Source organism: Hypanus sabinus, chromosome 10 (assembly GCF_030144855.1).
Source record: "Hypanus sabinus isolate sHypSab1 chromosome 10, sHypSab1.hap1, whole genome shotgun sequence".
NCBI lineage: Eukaryota > Metazoa > Chordata > Chondrichthyes > Myliobatiformes > Dasyatidae > Hypanus > Hypanus sabinus.
The window spans coordinates 100,731,144-100,746,131 of record NC_082715.1 but is presented as its reverse complement, the minus strand read 5'-3'; the positions used below and the strand labels follow the sequence as shown (position 1 = coordinate 100,746,131).

General features: G+C 40.3%; 1 protein-coding gene across 2 annotated transcripts in view; it reads left to right on the top strand.

Annotated features, from left to right (window-relative positions):
- The window catches only part of rars2 (arginyl-tRNA synthetase 2, mitochondrial), a 55,670-nt gene that overhangs the window by 20,031 nt on the left and 20,651 nt on the right, over positions 1-14,988 (top strand). For both annotated transcript variants that reach the window (XM_059982392.1, XM_059982393.1), the window contains exons 9-12: positions 2,619-2,777; positions 4,313-4,419; positions 7,558-7,653; positions 13,581-13,641. In XM_059982392.1, the coding sequence (XP_059838375.1) occupies positions 2,619-2,777; positions 4,313-4,419; positions 7,558-7,653; positions 13,581-13,641 (423 nt within the window). The remainder of the gene's footprint in view (positions 1-2,618; positions 2,778-4,312; positions 4,420-7,557; positions 7,654-13,580; positions 13,642-14,988) is intronic.

Sequence of the window (14,988 nt, the reverse complement as noted above, 5' to 3'; positions counted from 1 at the left end):
TCAATTCTTTGGTCTTATTGATGTTGTGTGCAGTGCAAGGTTGTGGTTTTGTACACCTCGTGTACAGGATCTGAGAATCTGCAAAGAAACGTAGTGTCATTGGTGAACTTATAGATGTCATTTGAGCTAACCTAGCCACACAATTATCTCCACCCTGAAGGGATGTCCATGTATTCTGAGGCTGTGCCCTCCGGTCTTAGACTCCCCCACCTTTGGAAACATCCTCTCCACCCGCTCCATTTAGGCCTTTCAATATTTGATAGGTTTCAGTGAGATCCCCGTCCCCTTATTCTAATAAACTTCAGCAACTACAGGCCCTAGTCATCGAATGCTCCTCGTGCATTAACTCTTTAATTCCTGGGATCATTCTAGTGACCCTCCTCTGGACCCTCTTCAGTGCCAGCACGTCCTTTCTTAGATAAGGTTCCAGAACTGTTCACAGTACTTCAAGTGTGGTCTGACTAATTCCTTACAAAGCCTCGGTAACAGGAACTGTACAAGGTGACAGTTGCTGTTGAGAAAGAATGGTGACGGCAAATGATCTGTCTGGAGGACAGATGGAAATAACAGGAAATGAGTGAGAACTTAGGAGTAATGCACACAAAATGCTGGGGGATTTCAGCAGCCCCAGCAGCATCTGGGAATAAACAGTCGACATTCTGGGCCAAGACCCTTCAGCAGGATCTGTGATAGAGTTTAAAATGCAAAAGCTGTAACAGTGAGAACAAGATGCTGGAAATCAAACGAGAAAGATGAAAATACTCAGCCCATTTCTAATTCAAACTCAGGAGACTGTTTGAAATTATTGAATTTAATGTGGAGTTACATGGACTGTAGTGTCTAGTCAGAAGATAAGATGCTATTCCTTGTGCTTAGGTTACACTTAGTTGGAATAGTGCAGAGGTTTTCTCCAATATAGAGGAAACCACATTGTGAGGCCTGAAAGCAGTACAGAAGAGGTGTAAGTGATTCAAAATGGAAACTATAGAATCATAGAGCACTATAGCTCAGATACAGGCCTTTTGGCCCACCTAGTCTGTGCTGATCTGTTTTTCTGTTTAGACCTATCGACCTGCATTCAGACCATAGCCCTTCATATCCTCATTATCCATGTACCTATTCAAATCTCTCTTAAATGTTACAATCGAACCCGCATTTGCCACTTTAACTAGCAGTTCATTCCACCTGCACAACATCCTTGGGTGAAGAAGTTCCCCATAATGTCTCACCTTTCACCCTATACCTATGACCTCCAGCTCTAGTCTAGTCTAATCTCAGGGGGTAAACCTTGAATTTATATACCCAAACTATACTCCATGTAATTTTGTATACCTCTTTAAGAACTCCCCTCATTCTCTTGTTCTCCAGGAAGGAAAGTCCTAACCTGTTCAACCTTCTCTCTAACTCAGGCCCTCAAGTCCCAGCAGCATCTTTGTACTTAGATGGCAATAACTAAGGGTAACAGTAGGTTAACTCCTGGACATTTTCTCCATGCTATTAGTGCTAACCTTGTTGCTGATTGTTATCACTGAAATCCCCATCTATATCTTTGTAGTGCACTCTGATGAGCATTCCTTTACAGCTTGTAAATCTGAACTCATTCAAAACCATTGCATGTTACTAAATTCCAGTCACTCATCGTCTTTTGGTTGCAGACTTCAAATTGAATAATTCCCTGATTTTAAAGTTTTCTGCCTCCCTCTATGGTCTACCTATATCTGAAATCACATCCATCCTTCCATTATTAATCTGCAATCTGCAGTAACCCTCTGTCCTTCCTGATATCTACTCCTCTCAATTCCTGCTGCTACAGTTCCCAAGGCCCTAAGTTCAAAACTGTTCCCAAAACCTTTCTACCTCTAGACCCCACTTGTACGTTAAGATGCTTCTAAACATCTGCAACTTCAACAAGCCATTGATCATGCCTTAATATCTTCTCATAAGAAAAGTGCCTTCTTTTAATCCTTTCCCTTAATGCTGCTGGGTTGATTTTGTTTTATTAAAACTGCAATTTAATGTAGTTATTGTAGTTCTCTGTGAGATGAGTCCAATATGCTCTTGAAATGGTAAAATGTTTGATTTAATCAGATGCAGTAACAAGGGGAGGATGCAAATTTGGTAACAAAGGTACAGAGGCCCAGGGTGATGAATTAGTAAACATTCCTTTAACCCCAGCCTGCAATCTTTTGTTAATTAGATAGCAAGTAACTTACTGGAGGATGCAGAAGTAGGAAATACTACCTCTTTAGATCAAAGAAATTAATGTTGTGGAAGTTTAAAATGGCTTAGTGCACAAAAGAGAGAAGTTGCCATCTACAGAAGAGATCCTGAAGTATACCAGAAATCCTGAGCAACACACAAAATGCTGGAGGAACTCAACGTCAGGCACATCTGTAGAGGAGAATAAACAGTCAATGATTTGAGCTGAGACCCTTGGGTTTCAATGCGACTGTTTATTTCCCTGCCTAACTTGCTGAGCTCCAGCAGCATTTTGTGTGTGTTACTCAAAATTATTATGTACTAAGTTCTCTTAAATTGCCAGTAGTAGTTGGTTAAATATTAAACTATAACTACTCAGCCAGTTTATTAGCATTAAGCTGTTAATTTTGAACTTGCAGGTATATGTTGAAGTGAACAGATTATTAGAAGACTGTGATGACATTCAAAAGGCAGCACAAGAATTTTTCAGAAAGCTGGAACATGGGGATAAACAGACCTTGGCATTATGGGAGCACTTCAGGGCTATAAGCATTGAAGAATATGAAAAAACTTACCAGGTGAGAAACTGCGAATCAGAAAGGAAATGATTAGTTTCACCCATGTCACGCCAAACATAAGGAGAGTAAACTGGCTTAGGTTTGCTATTGTATCTGCTTAAGACAACAAAACTATATTGAATTGCAAGCAGGCTTCAATGTTGCCTTAATGTACAAATTGCCTAATTAGTTTCCTAGTCAGACAATTTTGTGCAGTAGTATTTGGTGATGATGTGCAGAGACAGCAACTGATTACCACTCCATTGCACATGAAGAGGAACTGAATGGCCAATGATATTTAACCAGTGAATGCAGTGTATTGATGATCTTAAACCCACTATCATTACATGTTACTTTGAGATTACTTATTGTGATCACAAAATTGACAGCATTTTTGGAAGCAGAGAAATAGGATTGATCAAACACACAAGTATCTTGTATAGAAAGGCTGTCATGTATATTGTGTAAAAAGTTGGTTAGAATTTTTTATGAATATACGCAACAATATATAATAGAAAAGTTAATTCAAATGTACAGCAAAATAAAGTACTTGCAGCTATATATAGTTTAACTTCAAATTCATTGTTTTTTTTACAGTATTGTATTAGGCCAATTTCCAGTTAATTCTATACAAAAAATATTTTTACAGCTGGATTCTAAATTGCTCCTTTTGGAGCTATCCATATTCTAAAGACGTAGTAGACAACTTTTTCTGGCCACTGTTATTCACAGGCTGAGTCCTTAATATCTGCACTGTGATCGCACAAGTTACAGAGCAGAATACTTCCTCTCAGATGTTGAATATTAGATCAACTTCTATCATTAAGGTATTGATGAATTTTAAAAAATGAAGGTGTCATGTAAGTGAGTTAACATTGCTCCCAAAAGCAAAATGCTGCATGTGCCAGACATCTGAAATGAAAATAGTTAATGCTAGAAGACCCCAGCCAGTCAGGTGGCATCTATGCAATAGAGAACAGTTGAAGTTTTAGGTTTGATCTGACCTAAATCATAACAAAGGTTTTGACAAAGCATCACCAGCTCTAAGGGGAGACACAACCCAGCTATTTACTTCATTCCCACTCTTCCCATCCCTCATCTGCCAATCATCCCCCTCTCACCTGGATCCACCTATCACCAATTGTCCCTTTCTGTACCCCTTCCCCACTCCCCTAACCTTATCCCAACTATCTCCCTCTTTCTTTCCAGTCCTGATGAAAGGCTTGACCCATAGTGTTGGCTGTTCATTTCCCTCCGTAGATGCTGCCTGACCCGCTGAGTTCTTCCAGCATTTTATGTATCGCACCAGCTCTGAAATATTAACTGGCTCAGTTTCTGTCTTCACAAACGTGTTGAGTGTAATCAGCTGTTCTTTAACATTGAACAGAATTTGAATGTTGATTAATATGGTTCAGTGCCTTTTTTTAAATGTGGCTGCAGATTACTTTGTTTTTGTTGTTGATCTAAACTGGATTGTGACCCATTTTTGTTGCAAGGTTCAATATGAAAATAATCGTTGAATTATATCTGATTTGTAAATGTGTATGTTCCAAAAGCGGCTTGGTGTGCGTTTTGATGAGTACTCTGGAGAATCCTTGTACCGTGTTAAATCACAAGAACTCCTGCAGCTGATTGATCAGAGAGGACTGCTCAAGAAAACAAAGTAAGGTTAGACTGTAATCGTTGCGTATTATAAACAGCTTTGTAAAATGAATCAAAACTAGAGACTGCTGAAATTATACTGTACATGGTTCAAAAGATAAAGTAAACCTCTATTCTATTAAGCAAAACATATCTTTTGATAGGATCTGCTTTATAGGATTGATGGCTATTGTATTTTAACAGATGAATACATTTAAAGTCGAAGTCGAAATTGTTGCTTAGACCTGAAAAGGCCTTGATTGAGGTAATAAGTTGAAATTTCCTTGTAGATCTCAACATATCCATCTGAGACATTTTTAACTTAGTTCACTAACAATGTACTTTGGAGGTCAACTTAGATTTTTTTTTGCACAGTTTCTCCAAAGATTTTGATACCAAAAGCAATTTCTGGGAAAGCTAAATGTTTTGGTGAGGATGTACTATTTGTGGTTTGGGTCTTCCAAGAGTTTGCTAAAAGCGACTGCAGGTTAATGAAGAGATCGTATTAGATCACTGCAACAAGCCAGAGAGGGATCAGAACAGATATGGAGAGAGGAACAGGCCATGATTAGATTCCATTTGGAAGCTGCCACTGTGTCTTTGGATTATTTTGCCAGGGATGTAACTGAGCAAGTACTTGTCCAAGAATAAAACCTGGTGGATAGATGGGGAAGGGTTAGTTGGGGAATAGCCTAACACTGCAGTGGTACAGTTTTTGCTACGTTGCCCTTGTTAAAGATTAATAAGAAAATGTACTCTGCAAGTAGAATCATGAAACTAAATGATAACAGAGATATTGGAGGAGGATAATAAGATCAGTTGTGTCAAAGTCTGTGGATTGTTAACAACATTGGTACTGCATTGTGGTCACAACCACAGAGAATATAGTTTGTGATAATTATCTGCAGATGCTGTCAAAATATGATATAATACAGATCAGTACTGCATGATGCTGTGCCAACCTATATCAACTGCTGCATGCTCAGTTTGACCCATCCCTCCTACAATTGCCCACAGTCCTCTATTTTTCTTTCATCCATGTGTCTCTCAAATGTTTCTAATGTGGCAGCCTCAGTCACCAATCCCAGCAATGCACTTCAGGCACTTAACGCTTTCTGTGTTTTTAAAAAAAAAATACTTGTCTATTTATGCTCTTTCAATCTTAAACACCTCTGTGATTGGGTGGATAGAAAAGAGTTTATGAGAGGGAAAGATCGTTTTGGAAATGGAACATTGAAATATATTGCAGAGCGAAGGAGGGCTGAAAGTGGGATGTATCCAAAACACCAGCGTGGAACTCCATTGCTTCTTATGCCTTAGCCATTTTCTATCACCAACAGCTTTCGATTTTCCATTTAATGAGCTAGTACCTCTTTCCTGCTTGAAAACCTACAGCCCCTCTGCTGTGTACTCAGCAGGCTGTTTAAACACATAATTACATTCATTCTGCCTTAAGATTGTTACATCCACTTTGTTCCTTCATGCTTACTGGGAGCTGCTGTGTTTCCCACATACAACAGTAACTCTCATTTCTAAAAGCTGCTACATGAGATGATGAGATGTTGAAAGGTGCCACATAAATCCATATCTTTACGTCTGTTTTTAAAGGATTTGCAAAATAACTGAAAATGACATCCCCTACTTCTAAACCATCTATTCTCATTGACGCTTCAATTTTGAGACTTTCCATTTCAAAAGTGAATGGATATTAATGCAGGCCATGAATTGAGTAGAAGTTGATGGACTGTGTGTTTTGTTAACAAGCAGTGCTCTACAAAAATGGTCATGGTATGGGTTGTGAAAAGTCTTGGGTTATAGAAAGATATCGATCTGCTTTTAGATTGAGAAAAGCAAGGTGATGAAATTTGAAATGTATTTTAAATTGTAACACAGTGAATTATAGTGGTCTATGGAGTATTGAGAAACAAAAAGAGTTTGGTGTATTATTGCAAAGATCCCTGAAAAGTGATAGACAATACATACTGTGGTAAAGATCGTAAACAGAATGTTACTCTTAATCTAGTCGTGGCATAGAATTTAGAGCAGGAAGTTAAGGTGCAACTTTGCACGCCAGCAACACGTAGTCACTGGGCACAAAATTCTGCAGATGCCGGAAATCTTCAGCAACACACACAAGATGCTAGCTGTACTCAGCAAATCAGGCAGCACCTATGGAGGGAATAAACGGTCAATGTTTTGGGCAGTTTCCCTTCCGTGGATGCTGCCTGACTTGCAGAGTTTTGTGTGTGTAATCATTAGGATCTGCATCTGGATTTTCCTATCTTTGTTTCATCGACCTAAATGCTGCTAAATTAACAAAAATCCATCAGTTTTGATTTTTTTAAATTGTATCTCTTACATTTGACAATATTTAAACTTCTGCAATACTGTTATGAAAATATTACCAAAACTCATTCTGCGATTCTGTTTGTCTGCTCCACTGACTAATCAAAAGTCTGGCACATGAGCAGATGATTCAGTCATCTGGCCAATATTTATTCCTATGATAATTGGTCTTATCACAGATTACATACTCACTTGTTTGCAGTTCATGGCACTCTGCTACATTTGCTGCTGCATTTGTTGAAATATAGCAAATACTGCTTTATCCCCTGAGAAGTTTCCTGTTTGGTGAAAAATCCCTTTGTTTTCTGGATATAACAAATGTCTATAAAGGAAGCTTTATTTTCTTCATTCCTGCATTAAAGGATTGAAACAGCGATGCCACCCTCAGGGTGGAGGAACAACACCTTATATTCCATCTGGCTATCCTCCCCCCTGATGGTATGAATATCAATTTCTCCTTCCGGTGAACAAAATTCCCCTCCCCCATTCCCCACTCTGACCTATTACTTCTCCTCACCTGCCTATTACTTCCCCCTGGGTCCCCTCCTCCTTCCCTTTCTCCTATTTCACCTCTCCTATCAAATTCTTTCCTCTCCACTCCTTAACCCCTCCCTCCCACCTGGTTTCCCCTATCACCTTCCAGTTAACCTCTTTCCCCTCCACCTCCCATCTTTTAATTTAGGCATCTCCCCCTTTCTTTTCAGTCCTGGTGAAGGGTCTTAGTCCAAAATGTCAACTGTTTACTCTTTTCCATAGATAGCCTGACCTGCTGAGTTCCTGTGTGTGATACATTTCATCCTGTTTGTTTGTACAGGCAAGGAGTTGGAGTGGTTGATCTTTCACCAAAAGGTGATCTCTCCAGTTATGCCAAAATGGTTCGAAATGATGGGACGTCCCTCTACTTGACCAGGTAAACCTTTAATTGAAGTTTACTTTAATTACTGTAGATTGAAAGATTAGAAGTAAAATAGATATCCAGATGCCTGACATTGTGCAATAAAGTAGACCATACCAATATTTTTCCATACATTCCCATTGTATGTTGTCTGTTAACCTGACCTATTTAGGGAAAATGCTAGAGTCTACAACTACCTCCAGCTGACCGCATTTACAGCTTTTACCTTTGGCAATCCTAGCCTCACCTTATCAAGGTTTTACCATTATTCAATACTTCTCTCTCCCAAATTTTCTGCAACTTAAAAACAATTTATTTTCTTTCTTTCCCAGATGTGACAGTCTTTGAACTGAAATATTAACTCCATTTTCTCTTCTACAGACGCTGCCTGACCAGTTGAGTGTTCCGTTTTTCTTTTATACAGTATCTATATTTGTTTGATTTCCATTTCATTATTTTCAAATTTTTGTGAAGACTATCTCATGGAAGAAATTGACACCACAACAAGAGGTCTTTTGGCCCAGTTCAAAGGTTAATTTTATTGCCAAAGTATTTATGCACAATACATCTCTGATATTTGTCTTCTCCAAATAGCCATTAAATAAATACAGAAAGACCATGAAATAAAAGACATCAATTTCTCACAGCCCTGGCACAATAAAGGAAAAATAAAACTTGCAGATCCCAAAAATCCCCCCCTTCCCCGCAGCAAAGAAAACAGCGACAGTAGCAATATCCAACCCCGTCACTTGCAGAGAAAAGTCTGTGTATACTGTATAAAAATAGACCAGATCAATTTCATTTAGTAACGATCTTTCAGGAATCAATAGATTCTAGAATGGTTCTGGAGGACTGGAAAATTACAAATAGAAACGTTACTCCTGCCTTTTAGAATGGAAGGAGACAAAAGCCAGGAAATTATTGGCCAGGTAGCCTGATTTCAAAGGTTGGGAAGATGTTGGTGTCTATTATTAAGGTTGGGGTTTCAGGATATTTTGAGATAAAATAGGCCAAAGTTAGCATGGTTTCTTAAAGGGAAAATCATGCCTGACAAATCTGTTGGAATTCTTTGAGGAAGTAACAGGCAGGATAGACAAAAGGGAGTCAGTGGATGTTGTTAACTTGGATTTTTAGAAGGCCTTTGACAAGATGCTGCACACAAGGCAGCTAAGTAAGATAAATACCCATGGTATTACAGGAAAGATACTAGCATGGATAGAAGATTGGCTGGCTGTAGGAGACAAAAAGTGGGAATAAAGGGGGCCTTTTCTGGATGGCTGCTGATGGCTAGTGGTGTTCTGCAAGGGCCTGTGTTGGAGCCGCTTCTTTTCCAGTTATATGTCAATGCTTTGGATGACAGAATTGATGACTGTAGCCAAGTTTGCAGACAATACAAAGATGGGCAGAGGGGCATTTTGTGCTGAGGATGCAGAGAGTCTGCAGAAAGACTTAAATTAGGAGAAATGGGGAAAGAAGTGGTGAAGGGTCATGCAGTTCAGAAGGAATAAATCCATTGACTATCTTTTAACTGGGGAGCAAGTTCAGAAATAAGAGGTGCAAAAGGACTTGGGAGGCTTCAAGCAGGATTCCCTAAAGGTTAACTTGCAGATTGAATTGATGGTAAAGAAGGTAAATGCAATATTGGTATTCATTTCAAGGCACTACTACTATGTTGACTCAGGCCTAGGGGGCCGGCGCCAGGCAAGCCTTGCTACTGGTACCATGTAGCCCAGTACTACCTGTCTCGGGCCAGGTTGTCAGCGACTCAACCAGCACACCCCCGGGGCACTTCGGTTAACCAGGGAGGAGGGTGTGTAGGCACCCAGCAGGACTAAAAACAAAACCTGTCAAAGGGCGGATGAGCTCCTTGTGAATCAACGGCCACCTATTGTCTGTGTGAGGAGTGGTGCACCACACAGTCTTTCTGTGTAAAGCTGTAAGGCAAGGCATTCCAAGACAAGTACAATATAAAAGCAAGGATGTAATGTTGAGGCTTAATGAGGCACTTGTTAAGCTACACTTGGAGTATTGTGAGCTATTTTTGATCCTTGTATAAGAAAGGATGTGCTAGCTTTGGAGGGGGTCCAGAGGAGGTTCATAAGAATGATTCCAGGATTGAAAGGGTTAAGGAATGAAGAGCATTAGTTGGCTCCGGGCCTGTACTCACTGGAATTTAGAAGAATTGATTTGGGGGGAGGAGGGAATGGGGAGAATCCCACTGAAACATATCAAATGTTGAAAGGCCTAGATTGGATGTGGACAGGATGTTTCCTGTAGTGGGGGATGTTTCCTATAACAGCTGAGCACGCAGTGCATTCCTGGGACAGTTAAGGGAGATGGTGCAAGGCAACAAATCAGAGCTTTGTCATGCAGAGCAACAGCGGCCAAGAATCCAGAAAGATGAGGAAGCAGTTTCAGCAGTGGTTAGCCTCATACATGAATGGGTCAACCCATCTGCAGAGAAGTGGGACCTCAGTAGCATCTCTACGGCAAAGGCAGCCCCCAAGGACATTGCCTCCGACCTGATGAAAGCATATGAAATCGGTGAGCAATGCTATGCAACCTTCAAGGATGAGAGACTACAGGAAGACCCACCAGCAAAGAAATCCCATGACCCAATGAAAACCAACAAGCTGAAAACATTCAGTGATATGTGTAAGAAGAGAGAAGTGAAATCAAATGGGAGGGCGATCATCTTGAAAGCAGACAGGTCTTTGTTTGAATGCATCATAGTGATGGCACTAGGGCACAGTCTACGTATGGAGGATATCCTTTCTCATCCCCTAGGACCATTGCTCTGGGCCCTGTCCACACCAGAAGGATTGCTGAGAAAGACAAATAAAGCTACTTTAGTCACAACTTTGCAGAAAAATGTAGCAGTAGAAGAGCAACTCCCAGGAAACTCTGCTACAGTGGTTGATGGAATGAACTTGGTCCGAAGAGTGAAAGGTGATCAAGTTACTTTCAGAGGTGTTGCCACAACAATTCTGGGCATGGCTCTGAGGGAAGGCAGTCAGAGTAGCAGAATAGATGTTGTGTTCGACATATACAAGGAGAACTTCATCAAGAATAGTGAAAGATCTCTATGGGGTGAAGAGTATCACAGGCACACAGATGTTGAGGCAGTGGAAGAGCTTCCTGACCAAAGTCAGCAACAAAAATAGTCTCATTAACTTCATAGTCCATGAATGGAGGAAGACGGAGTACAGAGCAAAGCTACAGGAGAAGATTCTGTATGCAACTGCGAATGACAAATGTTACAGAATCACATCTCAAGACAGTGAGGAGGTGTCAGCTCTTCAGTGTCAACAAGAAGAAGCAGATGGTCACTTACTTCTCCATGCTGCCCAATGCCACAAGAGAGGGATACCAATCTGTAGTCATCTGCTCAGAAGACACAGATGTCTTTATCATGTCTTTAGCATTTTGTGACAACCATTGAGGCCCCATTGTTCCAGAAGTGCGGCACTAGAACCCATACAAGGCTTGTAGACATCAGGAAGGTTGCTGCCACTGTTGGCATAGAGATTTGTAGGTCTCTCATTGGGTTGCATGCATATACAGGATGTGACGCTGTAAGCACTTTTGCAGGTAAAGGGAAGACAAGTGCCTTAAAACTTCTGACCAGCAACATGGGAACTCAGGACACATTCTTAGAGTTCGATCAAGAATGGGACCTCTCCTGATGAACAAACTGGAGGCATCTACATGTCCCAAAAGCATCGACCACCAAGGTCAATGAGCTCAGGTATCACCTTTTCTGTGCTAAAAAAGGTGAAATCAAAAGTCATCAACTCCAACCATGCAAGGATCGCTTAACAAAACTTGCACAGTGAGCCAACTACCAGGCTGGTATATGGAGAAGATGTTTGGAGATGGAAGGCCAGCCAGCACCCGATGCCATCCTGGATCTACTGGCCTGTAACTGTCCAAAGAAGTGTTCACTCCCAAGATGTATATGTGTTGCAAATGGCCTCCGGTGTACTGACGTGTGTAGACTGGCAGACTTTGAGAACCGGGCATCCACCTCAGAGTGTGTGGAAAGTTCAGATGAAGCTATGGAAGATGTGGAAAATTACTATGATTATGAAGGTTGTGAAAGTATGGAAAACAAAGTATGGAAAGCAGTCTTTGATTAAATCTATTCATTTTACAACCAAATGGGGCCTAGGTTATGGCCGTGTGGACCCCACATTTGAATTATTGTGCTGTAATTCTGTATGCTATGACAAAAGCTTAAGATTGTTTTGATTTGATGCAGCAATATGGAAAATATCATGACATTGATAAAACTGCAGAGATCTCTCCAAATGAGGTTTGTTACCTTTTGTGGGTGAAGTAACATTTTCTGCTGTACTGATGTTAATATGGAATATATACAAAAGTGATTAATTATTTGAATTCCTGAATTTTCTACAGATCTATGTGATTATATGTGTCCTAAGGTTTTTATTGACTTTTCCAATATAAACAAATATTTTTCTAAAAATGAAATGATTCATTCTACTGAAATTGGGCACTGTACTGCGAGTGCCACCAATGACATAATTTTCAATGTAGAATTTAAAGCTACCATTGGTGCAATGCTATCACATATTTTCTAACTCTAGAGATGTACATCTTGCCAAAAATCACTATGAGCATTATTCCCCTGAGATGGTACCGACCAACCTACAGCTCACGGACTATGTGTAGGAATCCAGAACTGTGAATGGAAAAAGAGAGAAAGCGAAGGGAGGGAGGAAGAAATTACTGGAAGTTAGAGAAATCAATGTTCATGCTGTCAGATAGAAGGCTACCCATTTGGAGTATGAGAGGTTGATCCTCCAATGAGTGACAGTGGCCTCATCATGGCATTAGAAGAGACCATGGACTGACATGACGGAAAGTGAATGGGGAAATTCAAATGGCGGAAAACTAAATTAGCTAGATGCTGGTTTTGGGTCTAAATCTGAGGGGTGGGTTGAGATGGTTGCCCCTTCTGGCTGAGCCTGTCTGCAGGCCGCAGGCTGGATGCTGCCACTATTGAGAGTGAGTGTGCGATCTTGCAGATTCCTCCTCCTAGTTTTAATTATTCACCACCAGTTATACCTAGAGGTAGGATGGCAACAGAATTTCAATCTGATTTATATTCTATTTGCAGGAACATCTGTTCCCTTTGTTGCAACTCCCACATCCATTTCCCCACGCTACCCTACCCTATCCCAGCCACCCGTGCACAACCCCTTATGAAAAAAACCATACAACTGGATTATCATTTTCAGTGTTAATATTTAGAGAATGATTGTTTTTCTCAAGTTCGTGCCTTCATATTTGAATAATGAGTTTTAAAGACTTAATTGTTTACTTGCTATAATATTCTTTGTCAGTGTTATGTTCCTTCTGGTTTACTATCTTCTCAGACAGTTCCTTGGGATCAAAGCTCTGACTTTGTGTTCCAAGTGGTTAACGAGACCAATATCAGAGTAGCAGACTCTTCCACAGATGGGGGAGCTGATGGTTGATGGTGGGCTGTTGAGAAGTTTTTGAGATGGTCTTCTTCTTTTGCAGGACCTCTGTATTCCTGAAGCCTGTGCTTGAGGATTTCAATGTCAGTCTTGAGTGCTCATTCTCTACTTTGAGTAGTGGCAGGGCAGAGAATTCCGAAGAGACAGTGGGGAGTTGCATTTCTTCAAGAAGGCTTAGAGCGCATCCTTTAACCGCTTCCTCTGTCTCCATTGATAATATCTTTCCCATCATAGCTTGGCGTGGAGTGACTATTTCAGGAGTCTGCTGTTGTGCCTGGGACCAACATGACCTCCCTAATTTAGTTAGCTGAGTATACAGTATTGTTTGAAATAGGGTGCATGTTTACTTGATAGAAGACTTGATAATCAGTGAGCTAAATTGTTAAAGCATCTCCCATGGGAATAATGGTTGTTACTTCATGATTTTGTTTGCAGGGATATTGCAGCTGCTGCAGATCGAATGGAGAAATACAACTTTGACAAAATGATATATGTGGTAGGTAAATAAGGCGAGCTATGATATGCTCTTAGGAGGTAGAAATTCATCCTTGTTGGCAAAAGGCCTGTATATCATAGGAACAGAATTAGGCCATTTGGCCCATTGTCTGCTCTACTATTCCATCGTGGTTGATTTACTGTCCCTCTCGACCCCATTCTCTTGTCTTCCTTTACTAATTAAGAACCTGTCAATTTCTGCTTCAAGTATACTGAATGGCTTTACCTCCACAGACATCTGTGACAATACCTGTAGATTCACCACCCTCTGGTTAAAGAGGTTCCTCCTCATCTCTGTTCTAAGAGGATGACTTTGTTTTCTAAGGCTGTGCCCTCTGGTCCTAGATTCCCCCATGATAGGAAACATGCTCTCCAGATCCACTCTATCTAGGGGTTTCAATGATATCCCCTCTAAGTCCAGTGAGTACAGGCCCAGAGGCATCAAACGCTCCTCATACATTAACCCTCTCATTCCCAGGATCAAGCTCATGAACCTCTTGTGGACATTCTCCAATGCCAGCAGATTATATCTTAGATAAAAGGCCCAAAACTGCTCACAGTACTCCAAGTGCAGTGTGACCAATGCCTTATAAAGCCTCAGTATGTGCAAAATCTGTAGCATCGCAGGGCTTTCAAGTCATACTCTGCCTATAAATAGATATGCAGTAGCAGATCGTGTAACATATTTAGTACATGTATCCAGTGATAAATTTCTATCAAATTGCATAAGAATTCATGCACTTTCTGTGTAATGATTATATGTAGTGGATTTGATCGTGCATTAATCCTACAAGGACATTCTTTTCCTTCAGAAATTTTATTAAATTGGCTTGTCCATGTTTTGATACTCTCAACTAAAATAATATTTGAAGTGAAATTATCTTTCCTTGAATCTGTGCTCTGATATAAAATATTTTGTAGGCAAAATAATCAAACTGTATAAATCCATGTGATTTTGTTGGCACCATACATTGCATGATTATTTTGATAAATGTATTGATAAATTCATAAATTTTACATTTGAGTTAGATGCATTTAGATGCAATATTCAAGCAAACTTTAACAATTTTCTCCATCCCTTTTCCATTGAAAAAAAATGCCTTTTGTTTGACACAGGAAAGTTGGCAGTCAACCCAGCTGAGCTGTCCAGCCACTTCTGTTCCACTCATTACCTTGTTTCCATATTCCCCTCGTGACCAATTCTTGCATGTCTGACAACTTGCCTCTCTCTTTAATTGATCTTCTACCACTTTAGTTAAAGGGGTCATTTTACAGCTGCCAATCAGCCTTCCAGCACATCTGTGGGATGTTGAAGAAACTGGAGTATGTTTATGGAAAAACTTTGCAT